This window comes from Pantherophis guttatus, chromosome 2 (genome assembly GCF_059756535.1).
Source record: "Pantherophis guttatus breed Tessera chromosome 2, ASM5975653v1, whole genome shotgun sequence".
Lineage (NCBI taxonomy): Eukaryota > Metazoa > Chordata > Lepidosauria > Squamata > Colubridae > Pantherophis > Pantherophis guttatus.
Genome location: NC_142064.1, coordinates 71,761,272 through 71,784,045, shown reverse-complemented (window position 1 = coordinate 71,784,045; position 22,774 = coordinate 71,761,272). Strand labels below are relative to the sequence as shown.

At 38.6% G+C, this 22,774-nt stretch overlaps 1 protein-coding gene across 11 annotated transcripts in view; it reads left to right on the top strand.

Annotated features, from left to right (window-relative positions):
• The first annotated feature begins 349 nt into the window (after positions 1 to 349).
• Positions 350 to 22,774, top strand: part of GLIS3 (GLIS family zinc finger 3) — a 148,534-nt gene continuing 126,109 nt past the window's right edge. The window contains exons 1-7 of one of the 11 annotated variants that reach the window (XM_087886188.1): positions 1,623 to 1,641; positions 6,573 to 6,728; positions 7,056 to 7,133; positions 8,121 to 8,589; positions 10,837 to 10,900; positions 15,352 to 15,392; positions 20,561 to 21,041. In XM_087886188.1, coding sequence (XP_087742314.1) covers positions 20,657 to 21,041 — 385 coding nt within the window. In that variant the 5' untranslated portion in view covers positions 1,623 to 1,641; positions 6,573 to 6,728; positions 7,056 to 7,133; ... (2 more) ...; positions 15,352 to 15,392; positions 20,561 to 20,656. The other 10 variants (XM_060690509.2, XM_060690510.2, XM_087886186.1 and 7 more) reach the window with 10 other exon arrangements.

Here is a 22,774-nt window from a genome sequence, read left to right as displayed (position 1 = left end):
TCCTATTCACTCTTATTAGAATGACTTTGATTCCCGAGCAAAGAGCTATAGGTTTAGGTTTATCATTCTAGATAAATAACTCGAGAAACAAGATGCTGGCTCAACAGTTTGCCTTAATTGTGCCGAGTTACAGCACCCATCATCCCAGATGTTTGTTTGGGGGGGGGGAATTCCCGATTTCACAACCTTTTTTTCTCTCCCCTCTCCATCTCCTGCCCCAGAGCTTCAGTCTAAGCAGGCTACAATGTTTGAAACGAACTTTTATGACGTGTCCCTTTTCTGGAATTACATTTGGGCAGCGGGGAGGGGGCTAAGGGGAGAGATCTCATTCTAGTCTGTTTAGTAATAATGGGAGCAGGCGGAGGAGGAGGAGGAGGAAAGAGAGAAAAGAGAGAAATTACGCAAGTCCCGGGGTATTTGGCTTTAACATTCCTGCGACAGAGCGTTTTAAAAGAAAAGCGCTGGGAAGGACGAGGAAGTGCCGAAACCATTTACTAGCCTGTCCCTGGCTAGTCCGGGGACTCACGTGCCAGGGCCGATAGCGGGGGTGAGTGGTAGTGGGGGAGGGAAGAGTCCCGCGCTGGGGTTTGGCGTCCTCGAGGCCCCCTATTGACTAACGGCTTCCCGCCCTCTTCTCCCTCCCCTCAGGATCTGGCATTCGGCTGGCTGCTGGCAGCCCTCACGCGCCCTCGCTCGCCCTATAGTCTCCGTCGCCTGGTCTCCTTTCCCTCCCCCCCCCCACCTCCGCTTTTCTCCGGCAATCCGCACTGGCGCTAAGGCGGCAGCTCCGGCCCTCAGAAAAGCGCGGGCATCGCCGCTGAGGGAGGGAGGGAGACTCGCGCTCATCTCTACTCTTCCACCCTGCCCAGGAATTATTAGGAGGCGAACCTTCCCCGTTCCCTTTCCACACAGCAACGTTTCCCCACACTTTCCTCTGCAAAGGAGGCAGGCAGCCTCTCGTGAGGACTGGGGGAAACATCCTTTCACACAGCCCCCAATCGGCTTCGCCCCAGCCTGGGACCACGAGGGTGAAAGTCGCGCGTGTCAGTGTGTTTGTGTACGAAACGTAGAATAAACGCCGAGTCACATCTCCCAGCTCCTCCCCGCCCCGCCTCCCCCCCCGGCCTGTGTTTCTCTTAAAAAAAAAAAATAAATAAATCGCTCCGAATGGAGAACTTCTCCTCAGTCGCCTGGAAAGGTGGAAGTCCCGACTCGGTCTGCCTTTAACGTGCAAGAGGCTCCCTTCGCCTGGAGCTGGTGCTGCTGCTGCTCCCGGCGTCGACAACGAACGGATAGGGCGGGGCGGGGGCGCCCGTGCTTGGCCGAAGAAGAGACGGGCACCTGGAGGTTTGTTGTGGAAAACTTGGTTACCTGGTCAGTGGATGCTGCCGTCGCCGCCGCGGCGGAAGGAACTTTGCTTGCGGGCAATTAAAAAAAAAAAAAAAGCCGGGTCCCCCTTGGCGCGCCACAGCTGGGACGCCCGTCAGAAAGAGCCCCGTCGCAGAAAACTTGGGATTTGGACGCCCCGTTGCCTCGAGGGGGGCCTTCGCCAAACTCCAGGGAAAAACGTGGGCGCCTCCGTCAGCTGCCCGCTCCGGATCTGGAGCGAGGCATCCGAAGAGGGCCATGGCTTAAGGCAACGTACGTATCTTTGGGACAGGGGGTCGGCGGGAATTAGCCATCTCCCTCCCGCGCCCCCCCCGGTTGCGTTTTGGGGCCACGGGGCAACCCTGGCATGATTTTTTTAGGGGAAGAGGAGGGGGGACGTTTTATTGACGGAATGCGATCGCCTTTTCAAACCCAATCATGGTTTGTCCCAACCATGTTTGACTTTGTTTGACTTAGTTTGGGTATTAAGTAAGATCAGCGGAGCCTTCCTTCTTCTGGACACCGTGAAAGGTTCGCGTTTTTCAGACGCGTCTTTCTCCGCACTTTGAATGTGTCAGGCTGTGCGTTTGAAGGGGTATCTCTGACCCCGGGATTGCCGCCTCCTGGCTCTTTTTCCCTCTCAAGCAACTTTTCCCCTCTGCCCCCCCCCCCGGTTGCGTCTCTCTTTTCCACTCATGTGCCCCCCACCACCACCCCACGTTGCATTGGCTGTGGAAGGAAGCGCTAGACGGGGTTTCTCGTTCCCTCCCTTTCCCTCTCAAGTCATCCAAAGCCCTGACGGGGAATGGGAGGAGAGAGAGAGAGAGAGAGACAGAAAAAAAAAAAAACGGCATGTGAAAAAGTTGAAACAAATATTCCCTTCGGGAGATTTGTCATCTTGTTGATCATTAAACTGAGTTAGATCTAGCAGCGCTTGATTTCTCCCCTCCTCTTTTGCTTTGCTTCTAACTGGAGCAGAGCGCTCGGTTTGCTATCTGCTCTTCTTGAAGGTTTTAAGACTGGCTGGGAGACTTTTCTATGAGTATACCTCTGCACCTCTGTCCAATTTTCTGTATGTTGAGGACTGGATTATAAATGATCAGGACGGGATAATAGGTGTATCACTGTGATCTCCCTATTCTGTAATAAGAAGGGAAAGAAATTCAGGGTTGGAAAACGAGGTAATACAAGATGTGTTACACTGCCTTGCCCAACTTGGTCCCCTCCTCTGTATATTCTAATTTGGATATTATAGCTGACTGTAATTTGACTTCCTCACACTGGTGGCTGGTGTTGGCTTTGTGACTACAGTAAGACAAGACGTTGCTGTTATTTTATATTCCTGGCGGTTCTTTTTCAAATATGCAGGTGAGACCACAGACACAGGTGTCTTAATCTTGCTCTAAATTCTAAACAATTTCCTTCAATTCAGCTGCAGATTTCAAAATCCTGGAATGTGAAGTGATCCTAAATAAGAGTGTCTTTGAACATGTCTAGAGTGTTGTTCTCTTCTAACCACTGTCATCTTTTCCTTTCTAAAGCTTCCCCTTTGTGTATTGTTTCCTGGAAAACCTCAGAATCATGACTTAGCTAAAATTGGAGGAAATAAGATGAAACTGCGAGGTAGTCAACAGGTTTAAGCATTGGTGCTGCAATGTGTCCATATTATATTCAAATTTTACCTAAAATTAATTACCATTAAAAGAATTGTAATGTTTTTTTATGTACTGCAAGAGTTTACATAAATCTTCAGCAAATTTGTTTTTTATCCCTAACATTGCAGAGAAGTCAGATATATAGTGACCAGGAGGTCATTGTTGATCCTTTTCATTTATATCTTATAAATAAGTAAATCACATTTTATGAAAGCTGATATTCACTCTGTCTTCAAAAGCCATCTCTGACTTCTCACACTTCATAGCTAAAATCTGATTTGAATACAGGATAATACTGAAGAAAGGACATGAAGTAAAAGAGTTAAACATATTTTTGAGTGGTGTTTTTTTCTAAAGCAGTCATGTGTGACTGCTGACTAGTTTTAGCTTTTTAAAGGCAGATTTAATCACAGCTCTCATGGCATGTCTAGTTTGGCTTTCTGATAGGTAAATACGTGTAAGAAAAGTAAAGTTTGTATAGGGCCGTGATGGTGGCAAGCAGCGCCCTCTCTGTGGACACATAAGCCGTCGCCCCAGTTCAACTCCGCTGCGTATGCGTGCATGCCTCCCGCTGGCCAGCTGGTCTTTGGGTCTCTTGTGCGCATGTGTGGGACAGAGCGTGTGGGTGTGGGTGTGGGCCCTGCATGCGCATGCGTGGGGATTTGCGTGCATGTGTGGGGGCCATGTGCACAGGCACCATGCATGCATTGCATTTGGGGGGTTTGGCCACACGTGTGCATTTGCGTGTGTATGTGCGAGTTTTGGACAACCTTTGGAAAAGGTTAGCCATCACTGGTAATATATATATATATATATATATATATATATATATATATATATATATATATATATATATATATGTATATGTATATATATATATATATATCTTACATAAAAGAAATGCTGGAAAGAAGTGTGTCAACAACTGATTTAATTTAGATATTATCTGAAAAACTTTTAGGAAGTGGTAAAAACTGAATGGCTTGTGGCCTGGATTTTAAGCTGTATTAGATCAGACAATTTACTTGCTCTTGTTTGTTACCCTGATTAGCAGTAGCTTGTGGGCTCCTCAGCCAAAGAGGTGTTCATACTACTTGTGCTTAACTAGTGATGGTAGAAATTATGTGAGAACTTCTCCGTTCAACATATATGCCTTTATACCAAGGTATTTGTTTATGAAGCCCTATAAGTCTTTCTGTGCAAGGACATATAGTTATTTCACCAGTTTCCGCTATTGTGAGAATTAGAAAAACGATACTTCCCTTCTCTCTCTCTCTCCACCAGGAGTGGCACATAAATGTCCACCTCCAGTTTAGTTTAAACTCCTGGAGATTACAATGACACAGTCATGTGTTTTTTGGCATCAGTGCAAAAGCTTGACATTGCCTTCTTCCAAGATGTTTTCCTGATGATCTCCCATTGAGTAATAATCAGTCTTGTTTAGCTTTTTCAGTAGCAGCCAAGGTTGACTAGATACCAACTTCTGTTAAAATGTTAATTGTAATTGTATAGATAGTTAAAAGTAATAACTAGCAAAGGCAGACAAATGCATTCAGTTCATATTGGTTTAGTTTCTTATTTTGTCAGATTTTACACTTATTTTATTCTGGATTAGAATACGTTCTGCATCACATTTCTTGGGGGAAAATTGAGAATCAATGAGATATAGTAGTTAAGAGACTGGGTTATGGAGGATGGAGCCTCCAGCCTCAATTCCGTCCTCATTATGAAAACTCATTGGATGTCTATGGACCAGTCAATCTCTCTGGCTCAATCTACCTCTCACAGGGTTTGTTTGGAGAAGAGGTGAGTGCTCTAAACCATATGAGTTGAAGAAATTAAAGGGTGTTAAGTCAATTAATTAAAAGTCTGTACAAAAGTTGCATGTTTAACTTAAGCTATAAACTTATATACATAATTTTTCCTCAATGTCCATTTATTTTACAGGCAGTTTTCTCTGTAGAACTTGTGCCTGTATTTTGTAAAATGTTTTTTGGGATTTTTTAAAACTGGAAAATTATACTATTATATTTATGAAGATATTAGTAGTAATGGACAGTTTTCTGTATGTTTGAATTATGTATGTTCATCCTGAAATGAGAATTAAATGAGTGAAGTATGGAAAAGGAAGAGAGTCATTTATCTTCACATTTTTTTGAAAAATGCACAGAAATAAGTTATATTTCCTACCAATATATAAATTTCATACAAAATATACTATTTTCCTTCAAATACCGTACATATGCTGGAAGAAAATTTGTAAACATTTTGATGCAGACTTTTAAAAATATCACAATGATAATAAAACAAAAGAATAGGAAAAAAACAGGGCTAGAAACTGAATTCTGGAAGAAATTGAGTGCTGCTTTTAGACAAGGGGTGTCCAATCTTGGCAAGGGTTAAGACTTGTAGACTTCAACTCCCAGAATTGCTCAGCCAGGTCTTAAAGTTGCCAAGGTTTGGACACCCATGTTTTAGGTCAGGAGTGTCAAACTCATTTTCATTGAGGACCGCATCAGGGCTATGGTTGACCTCTCGGGGCTGAGCAGGCGTGGCCAACTGGGGTGTGACCAGTTGGGTGGGCGTGGCCAGCTTGACACCACTCCCCAAACTGATGGCATGTTTCCTCTTTGCATTGGGTAGACCGGGCGGAAATCACGCTGGCCTGATCTTTCCTTTTCACATTGGGTGACCGGGCCAAAGCTACACTGACCTGATCTTTCCTCTTCGCATTGGGTAGACCAGGATGGCCCTGTGGGCTGGATCCGACCATATTGCGGGCTGCATCCGGCCCATGTGTCTTGACTTTGACACCCCTGCTTTAGATACTTAACGTTTTTGGATGGGCAAGAGTGTGGAAAAAGGTAAGGTAGTCCTCGTCTTACAGCCATTCATTTAGTGACCGTTCAAAGTTACAATAGCACTGAAAAAAGTGACATGACCATTTTTTACAGTTACAACCTTTGTAGCATTCCCCGGATTATGTGATCAAAATTCAGATGCTTGGCAACTTGTGCATACTTATGACCATTGCTGTGTCCCAATGTCATGTAAGTCATCTTTTGCAAACCTTTGACAAGCAAAGTCAATGAGGAAGCTAGATTCACTTAACAACCAGGTTATTAACTTATCAACTGCAGTGATTCACTTAACAATTCTGGCAAGAAAGGTCATAAAAGGGGGCAAAACTCACTTAATAAACATCTCACTTAACAACATAAAGTTTAGGCTCAGTTGTGGTCATAAGTTGAGGACTACCTGTATATGTACTTTAACTAAAGGATTTCTGCTCTGTTGATCTTAGAAGCTACAGCCATTGGTGGATAGAAATTGTCCATGGTAGTTTTGCTGGTAACTTTATTATATCAAGGAATCTTGTTTATATTTTCACTAATATTTTAATTGTTCAGCATAATTCCTAATGTCCAATTCCTATTGCATTGTTAGTAATTCTAATTACTAATTGATTAACAACAATAGAAAGACTTAAGCAGATGAAATGACACTATTCACACTAATAAACCAAAATGTGTTGTCATTTTGTTATAGAGGAATAAGAACATGGAAGTACTGTACTGTAGTGGTTTCTTTTACCTTAGGACTCTACAAACCTGTATAGGAATGCTAAATTCTCTGACTTCATACCCAAAGCTCAAGGGGTATTGAACCAACCAAGTTGTTTTGATGCTTCCTCTGTATCCAAAGGTTAGCTTCAAAAATTAGCTTTTGATCCATTTCTTTAGATAATTCTTCTTTACTGCTTAAATCTTAAATCTACTTTTGGATTTTGGAAATAGAAGACAATTTTTCCTGAGAGTTTTGGTTGCCATCTTATGCTGTTTTATTTATCTATTTAGTGCATTTCTACTCTTTCCTCCCCAATCCTATAATGTTTTCAGAAATACATTTTCACAATTTAAAGTAAACAAGTATGAAATAACAGAATGAACATTAAGCTGAGCTATAGTTTAATAAATCCATCTTGTTTAAAACTTGGTTAAGATTAAAGTTTTTTTTCTCTCTCTACTGTAGATAGTGAAATTTGGAAGATTACTGTATTTATGTGCAAGAAAATATCTCTGGAACTGAGATAAGCTCTCTTGTGGAAAGGTAGGAGGAAGAAGAAAATTATATTCACTGACTTAATAATAACTTATTAATAACAAATTTACTGCTGTAAAATAACTAATCTGTCTATGACCCAGTTGATCTCCTATCCAACAATATACCAACTACGTTTGCACACACAAACCATTCTCACTCATAGAAACTTAAACAAAAGCCTGAAACCCCCCCCCCTTTCCAGCAGACATAGGAGATAGGAAGAAAAATTAGGGAAGAGATAGCTTCACTGAGAAGGGAAAAGAAAGGTACAAAACTGATGTAGATGAGGTAAATGGAAAAAATGAAGTGAAGGAAAATGAATCTCTAATTAGGCATCTTTAAAAAATTAAATTCAGCAGGTGAGAAACTTCTTTAGAGCAGTGACTAATCTTCAGATTGATCTTCAAAGGAATACATTTAGCAAAGCTGTCTGCAGTCTTTTGTACCTTTGCCCATTTATTGGTTTTCAAAATCTTTTAATGAATGATTTTCCTTCAACCCCAAAACATATATTTTGAGGGAAAAACCTATATGCATTTCAAGTGAATATGCTGATATCATTTATTATTCTCCTCTTCGTTGCAAGTTTTCATAGAAATCGAGCAGAGTGTAATTCTTATAATTCTGGTTTGGCTCTACCTTTTCCTGTTTTATGCAAATTAAATTGCATATGTCCAATGTATTCAGTATTCAGTGAAGGAGATTTTTGGTAATAGGTTTCACTACCAAATTGTTCTTGCTGTTATGACAATTTTGTTAAACTTTAACTTAAATCTGATTTCCTGTAGCTAAGATTATAGTGTTGGGTCCTGCACTCTATGTCAATAGGGTCTTTACTGTAGTTTCTGAATAATAGTTTTTTGGGTGCAGGAAATATCCTATAATATCTCCCCTTAATAATTTTTTCTTGAGACGAAATAAGTTTATTTCACTCAGTCTGTCTTCATAATCCTTATTTCCAGTCCTTAATTGCCCTTTTCCACATCTTTACAGTCTCAGAATTTCCTTGCGATGTCGATAGAATGGACAAACTGCCTTGTTACACTGCTGTCACATTTGAACCTGTGATAAACTTCACTTCCAAAATCCTTTTCATGGAGCTCCTCAATCAATCAATGAGAACAGACGTGGAAGGGACTTTGGAGGTCTTCTAGTCCAATCCCTTACTCAAGCAAGAGACCATATACCATTACAGACAGGTGGCTGTCCAGTCTTTTCTTAAAAACCTCCAGTGATGAAACACCTACAACTTCTGAAGGCAAGCTGTTTCACTGGTTAATTGTGCTCGCTGTTAGGAAGTTCCTCCTTAGTTCTAGGTTGCTTCTCTCCTTGATTCGTTCCCATCCATTGTTTCTTGCCTTGTCTTCAGATGCTTTGCAGAATAGCTTGATTCCTTCTTCTTTGTGGCAGCCCCTCAAATACTGGAATACTGCTATCATATCACTATCGTATACATTTGCATGTAAGTACTAAATGAATAACTTTTTAATGGTCTGCAGCATGTCTCTTGTTCCTTTTTAATTCCACATTTCTCACTTAGCAAGGACTGTTTTAATTGTTTCTCAATTTCAGAGGCTTAGCTATTTTAGTTACTTATATGATAGTTGTAACTCGCCCCTCCCCCCATATCTTGCTCCATTTATAAAAATGTGAAAGTACAAATATTGAAGTGTGATGCCCTATTTGATACATTGCTCTATTTGCTCCAGTTTGAGGAATTATTGATGAGCAGAGTCTGAATTCTGTTTCTAAGCTAGTATGGATCCATCTAACAGCCATCCAGCCATCCAGCTTCATACTAAACTAACTTACAAACAGACTGTGTTACAGAACTTTGTCAAGTATTTTGCTGCATTTGCCTCAATATATGGCACAAAAGCCTATGTTATCAAATGTCATATGAAACAGGAACTCTTTGTTTTAGTATAAGGCCTACCTTTCTATCACTTGGAAATTTGTATTAGCCTTGCTAACATATAAGGCCTTTTGAACTGAGTTTTCTGAGTGACCCAAACCCATGACATAATCTAAATCTTTGCCTGAGTCATTATAGTGTGTCAGAAGGGAAAGTATCTAAATTGAATTTAGCTGTGAGTAAAAGTGGTAAGGCTGTGGAATTTTTACATACTCATCAATGCAGACATTTCATGATGAATTATCTTAAAATGTGTAATGCTATGGTGCTATTCAACAGGAGAAAGAATAACATTTGGAAAAATACTTTTTTTGCTTTTGTGGTTTGGCCTTAGTGTTTAACATAATAATGTGTTGAATACTCAAATGCATCTCTCATGAAATGTGTAAAAATTGCTTTGTAGTAATACGTTGATGTAGTTTGTGATGATCTACAAATGTGAATAAAGAATTATTACAGTAAAGAACATTTTTGGGATATAAATTTTGCTCTCTATAGATATGCATGAACATACAAGGAATCTTTGTTTTTGCAAAATTTTAAGACTCAACCGATTCAGCAATCTGGGACAGACTTGAATTGTGATTCTGCTCTTGATATATGTCAGCTTCAATGACATAATTGATTTTGTTTTTTTCCCTAAAGTGGGGGGTTGGTAGTTCTTTGTTATTGATTCATTTATTTATTTTTAATAATTTTTAATATGCCTAGAATTGTAGCTATTTTGAACAGCCTGTATGCTTGACTAAACTAATTCGACTTTATTGAAATCTACCTTAATAGATTCTTGCAAGTTTGAAAGTAGAGTTTTCTTGATGTTACCATTACAGTCCTATACCTTAGGTAGGGCCATTCCTGAGCCTCTTGCTCTCCCCACTATGTAACTGCATAATGCACCTGCACTATGCTATCTCTTATCTGACTGTTTCCTAGGCAGCATCTCTTTGCCCCCTTCTCCAAAGGTCTTTCATACATACCATTACAGGTTTCTCTTGAATTGGTAAATATCAATGTCCATGAAACAATGAGCAGGAAACTACTAAACAAAAGTGGTGTGCACTGAACTACTTTCTGAAAAGAACATTGCTACCCATCTATTGCATGCAAAGAACCATGTGAGTAAGCCAGAAGGCTATCAGAAGAAAGTTCCATGGGGCAGATGAGACTAAAATAGAACTTTTTGCGTTGATTGCAAAAGGCAAACACTGTATCCCAGCATAAGAACTTTATCTATGAAACTTAGTGGTGGCTGTATCATGGTTTGGGACTGCTTTGCTGTGTCTGGACCAAGATAGCTTGCCATTATTGGTGGAACTATGAAATCTGAATTGTACCAGCAAATTCTATAGGAAATTATTAGGATATCTGTCCATTAATGGAAGATAAAGAGAAAATGGGTCATGCAGCAGAACAACGGCCCAAAACACACAAGTTGTATGACTAAAGAATGGTTAAAGTAGAAGAAAGTTAATGTTTTGGAATGGCCAAGTCAAAGTACTAAGCTTAGCCTTAGAGAAAGGCTGTAGAAGAACCTGAAGAAGGCAGTTCATGTGAGGATGTCCAGCAACATCTCTAAGCTGAAGTTCTTCTGCAGGGATAAAATTCTTCCAAGCTGATGTGCAGGAAGGATCAGTCACAGTTGTTGCCCAAGGCAGGCACATCAGTTACTGAAAGCAAAAGTTCACGTTTTTGTCACACACCAATATATATAGAGTTTGAATTATTTTCTTCAATAAATTGAGGAACAATTTTTTGACTCATTTGTTTAATTGGGTTCTCTTTATTAAATTTTAGGAGTTGTGTGGAAAAAAGATTGTCAAAGTTTGCAACAGCAATTAAATCGAGAAAACACACACAGGTAACTGATTCAGCAGGATTCATTAACTTCTCTTTATATCCATAATAACACATGAAATAAATATACAAAACCAAAGGCAGATTTTTCAGTGTGGTAGTAGTTACAGGCAAAACACAGGCAGAGGACAGCAGAGAAGAGTTTCAGTTTCAATTTAGCAGACAGACTAGTTTTTTTCACAGACTCAGAGCTCAGCAAAGCATGCTTAAGTTTCTATTTCCAAATAGTCCTCATTGGCTGACTTAGTTGCTATGCCTATTCATTGGTTGACTTTGTTACCATGTCTCTGCCAGTCATGAATTCTCTGACACTCCTCCCTTCGGGACTGGAATAGACATAAATCCAATTAACTGAATAAAGATCATGTTTTAAGTCATATTTATGCAGAAATGTTGAAAACTCAAAAGGGTTTGCAAACTTTTTGTAATTCCATTGTAAGCAGAATTATTGGATTCAGTTCTAAATGTTGTGATAGCAAATAATTGATTGGAAAGAATGTTATATAATGTTGGAAAGAATCTCTCAGAATATTTTGCTATACTAACTTAATAATATAATGTTCAATAATAATATATTATTGATATATATAATAATATAACATATATAATAATAATAATGTTCAAATATTTTGAATGAGGTGTCAGCAGTCTTAAATCATGTATGATTTTAAATAGTTTTCAGCCCCCCTGCCCTTGGTCTGCTTTTAATCAACAAATAGATGTATTTCAGAAAAAGAGCAGGCATGAATGTTGCACTTTCACATTGCAGTTCAACCTTGATGCCAATACCTGAAGTTACTTTTATGGCATCATTATTGAAATTGGTTTTGCTAGTGGGCAACTGAATTTGAGTAAGCTAAGACTAATCTACTATCTTCTAACTGAGGCTTAGTAATTTAAAAAATTGCTATCCATACTGACTAGAATCATAGAGGTTAAAAGGGATCTTTGATGTCTTCTAGTCCAACCCCCTGCCCAAGGTAGGAGTCCAACCAAATGGATGTCCATTTTTTTCTTGAAAACCTCCAACAATGGAGCACCTAGAACTCTGAAAGTTTCCACTGCTTAATAGTTTCAGGAAATTCATCCTTACAGGTAGTCTTAGATTTACAAACATTTGTTTAATGACTGTTCAAAGTTACAATGACCCTGGATTTATGACCAGTTTTCACATTGCAGTTTCCCCAAAGTTATGTGATCAAGCTTTGGGTACTTGGCAATCAGCATGTATTTATGATGCAGCATCATAGGGTCCTGGGATTGTCATTTGCTACTTAGGGAGCTTCTGATAGTCAATTGGGGAAGCCAGATTCACTTAATAACTAACTACATGATTCATTTAATAACCAGTGATTCACTTTACCATGGCAAAATAAAACAGTACATGACTCATTTAACAATTGTCTTGCTTAGCAGTGGAATTTTGGGCTCAATTGTAACTGTAGGTTAAGGTCTAACTGTATTTCCAGGTTAGCCTCCCCTTTGATGAGCTTCTTCTCATTGCTTCTAGTTCTACCTTCAGGTGCTATGGAGAATAAATCAACACCCTCTTCCATATAGCAGCCCTTCAAGAATTGAAAGATAACTATCAAGTCTCACCTTGAGTCGTCTTTTCATTAAGTTAAACATCCTAGTTCCTTTAGCTGTTCTTAGGATTTATCCTCCAGACCCCTTATCTTCTTTAGTGCTTTTCTATGCACTTGTTCTAGGGGCCAAGATGCTTTTATTGGTGCCCTGGCTACTTGAAATAAAGTAAATGAACTATAAAACAAATAATTACTTTCAATTATCGAAATCAACAGATGGACATAAACTCTAAACAGTACAAGCCTTTGAGTGTAGTTAAATATTTAAAAGAGTTACAAGGTGTTACTAAAATAAATACGAATATATTTTCATCATAAAATGGCCTATAGGTTTAAATGTTTTTCAGATGCAATTAAATGAGTCATCAATAAGTATGCTGTTATAGAACTGAATCTGTTCAATAAAAATGATGTTTTTATTGATGATTATTTTGAACAGAAATCTGTTCAATTATAAATGTTCATAGAATTCTTTTCTGAACTTGGGAAGTTTGCAACTCATGAGTGCATTTGGAAAAGGAGCAGCTGGCTCCCTCCATATTGATTTTTATTTTATTTTATTTTATATTGGATTTCTATACCGCCCTTCTCCCTGAGGACTCAGGCCGGTGTACAGCCAGATTAAAAAACATGCAGAACAAATATTAAAAACAATTAAAAGATATATAAATTTGGCCCAATTAAAACTCATTTACCAATTAAAAACGTTTAAAACATTTAAAAACAGTTAAAAATTTCATCTTAAGCCAGCCCGGCTTGTTTAAATAAATGGGTTTTAAGGGCGCGACGGAAGGCACTGAGGTCTTGGATTTGATAAAAACAAACATAGGAATGAATGGGCTTGGGGAGGACAATTCTAAAATTATAGCTGAGTGGTCCACTGAAGTGGACCAAGGCGGAAGAAATGAATGCATTTTTCACATTGATAATCAGGCTAATATTAGGTAAGATGGGCATCATACAAGTCAAGCAAGCAGTAAGAAACTGAAAAATCTCAAAATTAGGCTATACCACGAAGACTGGCATTTACATTTTAGTTTAATTATAAAGAGAATCTATAAAGTGAATAAATTAACAACTTTAGATACTTCAAGAGAGATGGTTTGCTGTAGTGATTAAGATACCAGGCTAGAAATCAGGAAACTCTGAATCCTAGTTCCACATTTGGCATAAAGCTAGCTGGGTGACCCTAGACTAGTTATTCTCTATCAGTTCTAGGAAGGAGGCAGTGGCAAGCCACTTTTGTAATCTTGTCAAGAAAACTGCAGGGACATGTCCTATTTATATAAACCTGGGGAGGATATACCAGGTTTCCCTGAAAATAAGACCCTGTCTTATATTTTTTTGAACCCCAAAATAATTGCTTGCCCTTAGTTTTGGAGAGGTCTTATTATTTGGGGGTGCATGGAGCAAGACGGGTCTCCTCTTACCTGATTTCCAGTTCTGTCTCCCTAACCCCAACCAGAGGAAATGGTGAGGATCGGCTGCGCATGCGTTTAAATATTTGGGGGAGGGCTTATTTTCAGGGGGAGCTTATATTCGGGGGGGCTTATTTTAGCGCATGCACTCAAAAGCATTCAACACCATCATTCCAGACATTCTTCTAACTAAACTAAACCAGCTAGCGGTACCTGAACACACTTGTAAGTGGATCATAAACTTCCTAACAGGAAGCAGCAGGTGAAACTAAGCAGAATCACATCAGGGGCTCCACAAGGCTGTGTGCTCTCTCCACTTCTCTCTATATATCAATGACTGCATCTCAAAGGATCCATCTGTTAAACTATTGAAGTTCGCAGATGACACAACAGTGATCAGTCTCATTCGAGACTGTCCAAGGAGCTGCTGATATAGTTCTACAGAGGAATTATTGAGTCTGTCATCTACACCTCTATAACTGTCTGGTTTGGTTCTGCAACCCAACACAGACTTCAGAGGATAATTAGAACTGCAGAAAAAACAATTGCTACCAACCTGCCTTCCATTGAGGATCTGTATACTGCACGAGTCAAAAAGAAGACTGAAAATATTTACAGACCCCTCGCATCTTGGACATAAACTGTTTCAACTCCTAGCCTCAAAATGACGCTATAGAGCACTGCACACCAGAACAACTAGACACAAGAACAATTTTTTCCCGAACGCCATCACTCTGCTAAACAAATAATCCCCTCAACATTGTCAAACTAGTTACTAAGTCTGCATTACTATTAATCTTCTCATTGTTCCTATCACCCATCTCCTCCCACTTTTGACTGTAACCTTGTTGCTGGTATCCTTACGATTTATATTGACCGTTTCCTAATATGATTTGATTGCTTATTTGTTCCCTATGACTATCATTAAGTGTTGTACCTTATGATTCTTGATGAATATATCTTTTCTTTTATGTACACTGAGAGTGTATGCATCAAGACAAATTTCTTGTGTGTCCTATCACACTTGGCCAATAAAGCTATTCTATTCTATTCTATTCTATTCTATTCTATTCTATTCTATTCTATTCTATTCTATTCTATTCTATTCTATTCTATTCGCCCCATTCGGCTTATTATCCGGGGAGGTCTTATTTTCAGGGAAACACGGTAGTAGGTGGCTAAGCATTTCTTGGGTCTTTGTAATCAATGGAGAACAAATTTTAGAAATTGCTTGGATTTTAGTATGTGTGTGTGTTTGTATCTCTCTGTGTATCTGTGTAGATGTGTGTGTGTGTGTGTGTATAATATACATATATATATATGTGTATGTGTGTGTGTGTGTGTGTGTATACATACATACATACATACATACACATACTCGTTTTGTGCAATAAAATTTAAAATGAGTATTGTTTATATCTTTGGTCAATCAAATTGTTATTCTTTTATAGGAAACTGCACATCCGAGGTTTACTGATCTTCACAAATATTGGTAAGGATATATTGGATTTCAACCTATTCTATTGTCTTTTTTTAAAAATGTATAGCCATTTTTTTTTTGAGCTTTGGTTTTCCATTGTGGGTTCAGAACATTTTCTGCATGTGATCTATACTGAAGTGAACTTTTAAATGGGAAACCATTATGGGAATTATTGACTGCCCTGGAAAGCAGTTGCTGGGGCAAATGGGGCATTATCAGGAGATCCATAGTATAAGTGGGGTGACATTATGCGAACAAACAATTGCTAATAAGAATTGCTCTTCCTACTTTCTTGTTTTACTCTGTAAGCAGTGAATTCCTGTCATTCGCTTTCTTTCCTGTAACATTATTTTAAAGGAATAATTAAGAAAACAGTTTGAATAAGCAAGAGCGCATTAACATGCGCCAAATAAAATCTTCTGTTGTCCGCACTGCACATAAAAAATATGTCTACCATGTAATCAGACACATTATTTCTGAACAAAACTCAATGACCCTGCCAAATATAACAACTTGTTTTGCTATGTTTGTACTGTTCTAAGGTATTTTAAAACTACAGAAAATAATCATTTTGATTTGCTATTGATTTATAGTATTATAGAGCACATGGTTTTTCCAATAGAATAGCCACTCTTTGTTTTCATGTTCTTTTTTCAGTCACCTGTGTTAGGGCAAGGTACATTCTGCTTTATACTAAAATAAACCCTGGGAATCTAAGAACGCTTAGTGGCATCTGTCCCTGGCTGAAATGCAAACTGTGATTTATGCTGTGACCAGGCCTGAAAATAAACGATACTGTTTTTAATCAATAAATGTTCCTGCAACTTACAACTTGAACATTGTAAAAGAACAATTTAACATTTATTTCTTTTGGTTAAATAAATTGAACTAAGTAAGGCTTGTGACTTCTCAGTTTGCAGCTGTAGACTGACATTCCTGTTCTTTTTAATACAAGCAACATACGGCCAATAGGTCTTTAAAGCAGGTAGATGAAGCACATGTGAAAAGACAGGGGCAGCATGAAAATGTGCACAGGTGTGTTTGATTTGTATGCCTCTGTTTATGCTTATTATATAGGGGAGCCCATTTGGTAAATCTTTTCCTTAGTCTTTGAGTATAATTCAGTGATTATCATTCCTGTAATCACTTCAGTCAAGTAATTGCCAGTCAGCACTGGAAAAGGCTCAACGTTCCAACACTTCACAGCTAAATTATACTTATCCATATTGCTACTCATTTGTAGAGTAAGCAGTATTATACGAAGAACAGAAAACGAGTAAGTAATATCATGTAAAAAAATAAGACATTAGGTGATAAAAAGAAAATGAATGAAATATAGTTGAATAGAGGTCCACGCTAACATGGTATACTACGACTCTCTATTCTTTTTTCTCCATTCTTGTTTCTGAACAAGCCCATCACTCCAAATATTGCCTTTTGTTCGTTATAGTCCCAATTTCTCCCTTTTGGAGGATTATGCCATTCCATCCAATCATAATTTTTATTGGGTTTTTCCTTGCGTTTAATCCATTCACTCTTCCATCATATTTGTTTGCATTTGGATTCCTGCACACACTCTAAATGACTAAGTATTTTGATTTTGATTTCTTTTGTACTGTCTACTGTGACTATGTTTTATTAAATTTTCATTTTTGCCTTTAGTCTAGTTGAATGTTGTTGTGTTTATATTTTTATTTATTACATATTTGTTTGTTAAAGTTACTTTTGTTGTTTCTCTTATTGTTTTAATTGTTGTAAGAGTTGCACTTGTGATGTGGATGGTCATGCAAATATGATAAATAAATAAATAAAATAAGTAAATATTAGACTGAGCTAGAATAATCTATTCATGCAAATAAATTGAGCAGCAGTGCTCAAATTATAAATGTAAAGGCAGAAGGGAATTGTTAATGAAATCAACAAACCATATTCTGACTTCTCTCAGGCTTAACTAAATCACAATTTCCCACAATCATTGAATAGTAATTAGATGGACACAAAAGGGAAGGAAGGTTGGCTTCTTCTATATTTCTAAACAAGTGTCTGCAGCAGTGGCTACTGGTTTTAGACTTGCAGGCATAAGTGAGCCATTGAAGGCTTGTTTAGTTTTAGTTTAGTTTACTTTATTGTCATTGCACATGATACAATGAAATTAAATGCTGTCTTCAGTGTACATTATAACTATAAAAATAAAAACATAAACATACATCCTTTACATTCTATATAATTGAAACTGAAAACCCAATATTGCACTATACCATAGAATTCAATATGATTATTGCCCTGGGATGGAAGCTGTTTTTCAGCCTATTTGTCCTTGTTTTTATTATCTTGTACCGTCTGCCAGATGATAATAGTTCAAAAAAAGGGTGCCCAGGATGAGATGGAACTTTAAGAATGTTTTGAACTTTCTTAAGGCAGCAGGAGCTATAAAGCTCTTCCAAAGAGGGGAGAGGGCAACCAATGATCCTCTGGGCAATGATATTGACCCTCTGGAGTGCTGTCCTATCTGCCACTGTGCAATTTGCAAACCATACACAGATGCAATAAGTTAAAATACTCTCCATGGTGCAGCGGTAGAAGGCCACCAGCAGTTTTTCATTCAGTTGTTGTTTTCTGAGACGTCTCAGGTAGTATAATCTCTGCTGGGCCCTTTGACCAGTGCTGCAATGTGAGTGCCCTAGATCAGGCCCTCTTTCATGATAACACCCAAAAACGTAAAACTGGCCACTTGCTCTACTCAGTCTCCATTGATAAGCAAGGGCTGGATGTCTGATCTATTCCTTCTATAATCCACTATAAGCTCCTTGGTCTTATTTGTGTTAAGGACCAAAGTTATTATCTCTACACCACTAAAGCAACTGTTCCACCTCATCTCAATAGGCAGACTCATTCCCCCTGGAGATCAGTCCCACCACTGTTTTATCATCTGCAAATTTAGTAATAGTACTATTAGTGTGAGTGGAAATGCAGTCATGCACATAAAGAGTATAGAGTAAGGAACTCGACAGGCAACCCTGTGGTGTACCAGTGTTAAGAATAAGGGCTGAAGAGATATGATTACCTAATCTGACCCTCTGAGAGTGGCCAGACAGGAAATCCATAATCCAAAGGCAGATTGAATAAGAAAGCCCAAGATCCATAAATTTAGACATTAGTCTATGTGGAATTATTGTGTTAAATGCAGAGCTAAAATCTTACATTTTAAATTTTTACATGCATGCAATGTATGCATGTACTGTATGTTAACAAGAAGCAGGACTTGGATTGCCTGGTCTCACATCCACATTTTGGAACCAATAATTATCCCTGCAAATGCCCCCATCTGAGAAATTTGAGCAGCAGAATGAATCATTAAAGGCAATTCGAACAACTTAATCGGACATACAGATTCAGAAAACTCTGATTTTCAGGAAACATCTACAGAAAAAGATATAATTAAAAAAAATATTAGACTGTGCAGAAATGGATAGAGTAACACTAAAGATAAAATAAAAAGACACAGAATATTTTCAAATGTGGGACTTGTTTTATCATTTGTTGGATAATAGAGGTAGAAACTAGGAACCGAAAAAGCATTATTATATGAACAAATTGACCCAGACAGTATGCTGTTCATCAAGCACTTATTGTATGTAAAGAGAAAATATATAAATAAATTGAAAAATCAAGCAAACTCTGATTTTCTATTTTTCATTTTGTTTAGCATCTGCTTAATTCTTTTTCTAATACAGCTATACCTACAAATTTAGATACCCATCCATAGAGATAGTTAAGGAAAATAACCTTATTATACCAAGCATGATATTGCTGTATAGTCACAGCTGAGATTTCACGGCCTATGTTAATTATAGTTATTGCATTTCAGGGATGTACACACTGGAAAAATGATTGAGAAGTGCTTCAGGTATCATGTGAATGCCTTTGTGATGTTCATTAAAGCAATGTGACTTTAATAATTGATTGCTACTTGACCAGGCTTACAATTCCTTCTCGTGATAATTAAAATAAAAATAGATAATGCGGCAACAAAATAATCAGTGAAATACAACCTTCATAGCAAGTTATTATAAGTGGATTTCTTAAAACAGCATCATTTTGGCAGACTCTTACATAATTCCAAAAAAGTGAGGTTGCTTTCATGAATAGCAGAGAGGCGCTACATTTGTCCTGGGTTTGAAGCATTCCTTTTTGATGCATAAAGGTAAAAGGTAAAGGTTCCCCTCACACATATGTACTAGTCGTTCCCGACTCTAGGAGGTGGTGCTCATCTCCGTTTCAAAGCCGAAGAGCCAGCGCTGTCCAAAGACGTCTCCGTGGTCATGTGGCCGGCATGACTAAACGGCAAAGGCTCATGGAACACTGTTACCTTCCCACCAAAGGTGGTCCCTATTTTTCTACTTGCATTTTTTACGTGCTTTCAAACTGCTAGGTTGGCAGAAGCTGGGACAAGTATCAGGAGCTCATCTCATTACATGGCACTAGGGATTCGAACTGCTGAACTGCCAACCTTTTGATCGACAAGCTCAGTGTCTTAGCCACTGAGCCACTGTGTCCCTGTTTTGATGCATGCACAGCTTTAACGTGCATTAACTATTAAATAACAAATATCTTTTAAAAATGAATGAATGATACTTTATTGAAAGTATATTATTCTTTCCTTACCTTTCCCATGTGTTAGTACATTGCAGTATTTTATTCTAATTTCTATCTTACTGTATTTTTTAATCCTAAAAGCATAAATTGGCAAGGATGTCATATCCTGGGCTCAGTATAGCTTAATCATTGGACATGCTTTAGCATCTCCCTTTTTAAATTATCACAACGTGCAGGTTTTTTTTTTTAAAAAAGCTCTTCTTAAGCATAGCTTCCACTTACAGTTGGCTTTTTACTTCATTCATTTGTTTGGTGTTCATTCCACTTCATGGCTGGTTAACTAGTACATAGGTAGCTGACCTTACTGTTAACTTCTGCTTTTAAGGGGCATCATTTCTCTTCATTATAGTTCTCAGTAATCATTTGTCCTTATCCCCAGAGGGTTTTCTCTGTAATTGCCTTCTACTTTGATGTTCACACAATCAATAATTCTGCCTCCTACAGTTAACACAAAAGCACGGCTCTGAAGTTTTGCATTGTAATACATATAAGTTATTTTATTGTCTTCTCTTCCACTACAACAGGCATAATGCACTATGGAAAAGTTATTGACTGCTGACCGATGTCTTCAATATCCGGGGATTTTGACTGCATATCTTTAGGAGAAGAATCCTTTGGCAATGAATGTCAGGGCATGTTCTATGAGCCACCGAACAACATACACTCCTCACAGGCCTGGGATGGTAAATGCGCAGCAGAACCCATCTATTAAACTGCATATAGAAGCTCCTTCTGCTTCTTCTAATAGTAGCACCCCGGGTGCTGCTATTGGAAACCTATCGACCCCCTCACATTTAAAGACATCTCTTGGAGGAGGTGTGGTTCATCAGAGCAATGCCGTTGACTGTAATATTAACTTTCCTGCTTTAAGTCAGAAGAGACAAATGGTTACAAATGGAAAGTCTTTATTCCATGTCCCACAGCATCCAGGGGTAACAACTCCACAGTTTTTGAAGCCAAAGGAGCAAGAATTTGGAAATAAATTTACTGCAAGCACAGTAAAAGGTAGGCGTCATTTTAATAGCCATATTTCACTTTGTTTTCGTACACATTTAGTAGAATTATGATATAGAAAGCTGTATGCTTCTATGCTTTAAACATTACAAATATGTTTTTCCGAAAGCAATATAAATATAATGCATGAGGAGAATTCTCAACACCATGTATTCTATTTTCAGTAATATAAGTAAAGGTCAAAGTGATTCAAGTGGTGGTAGGAGCACTCAGGGCTGTGATTCCTAAACTGGGAGAGTGGCTCCAATAGATCCCAGGAACAACATCAGAGCTCTCTGTCCAGAAAAGTGCAGTGCTAGGAACAATTAAGAACCCTCAAACTCCCAGGCCTCTGGTAGAGGACCCAAGATTGAGGAAGACACCAGACCATCCATAAGGGTGAGAAGAGAATTTATAGTTATTAGAATTATTTGTGGCCAAGAGTTGCACTTTTTATTATTACTATTTAGTTACCTATAGTAACCACTTATGTAACTAGCAAATTCATAATTTCAACAGGTGATTTGAGTTAATATTTTGGATCCATTTAAGAGACATTTGAGAGATGTGCTGTCTCATTTGAAAGAATTTAGGAATTCTTTAAGCTCTTCCAGGGCAAAAATGATAATTATTGGGGGAAATCAAGCGTTTTTCTAGAGTAAAATAGATGCTTCAAGCTTTTGCAAAATGACTGAATGGTCAATGAAATTCAGGCCAAATGTCAGTTGGATTGGCTATCTTGGTCTTGATCTATCATCATATTAATATTAATTCACCTTCATTAGTTTTGTACAGGTTTTATTACTCACTTTGATGTATCCTTGGTTTAAAGTAATATTTTTTTATTCATAGTTCTCAGAATTAGAAGGAACCATCAGTGAGTTCAACTCCCTATTCAGTGCAGGTTCTTATGGGGCTACAGTAGTTTGTTAACTTTATCTTGCACAAGTGTCTTGGACAGAATAGAAAAGGAAATTATTTTCAGCCTTGATTACTAAGCAAGTAGCTTCCTTACTTTATTCTTTTTTGGATTTTTGTAAAAGGCTAATATACATGTGTAAAACTCACATGACAAAAGTGTTTGATCTATTCAGTGCTGGAATGGATCTAGAACAGCTTGGTGTGGCTAGCTCGGGGTGGCCAGCTTAGCACCATCACCAAGTCGCCCCTACCAACTCAATGCTGCCAAAACACCACAGGAGAACGCCATACAGCCAACACACTTTGGGGACAACTCTCGAGCAGCCAGAGGGAGAGCTGGGTGGGTGAGCAAGCAAGCGGGTTAGCAGACACGAGACTGGCAGCAGTGGCCACATCCCATTTTCATATCTGCTGCTACTGTCATCCTCAGATTCTTTAGCCCAGAGCTTCATACAGCAGCAGTGGCATCGGGGTGTGTGAAAATGGGATGCCCTCAGTTGCCACCTCTTCGCTGCTGCCTGCCCTGCCCACTGCCGATGCTGCCACCATCCCCAGCCTCTTTGGCCCAGGGCAGGGGTCTGCAACCTTAAAGAGCCATTTGGACCAGTTTCCCACAGAAAAGAAAAGAACCGGGAGTCACAAAACCTGGGTGGGCATGGCCAACTCGATGTCACTTACTCCACCCAGTCACATGACACCCCCCCCAGCCACGCCTACCCAGGTTCTGTGGCTCCCAGTGTTTTCTTTTCTGTAGGAAACAGATATCTCTGTCTTGTCTGTCTGTCTCTCTCTTTCAAATATAAATATATATAAATATAAATAAA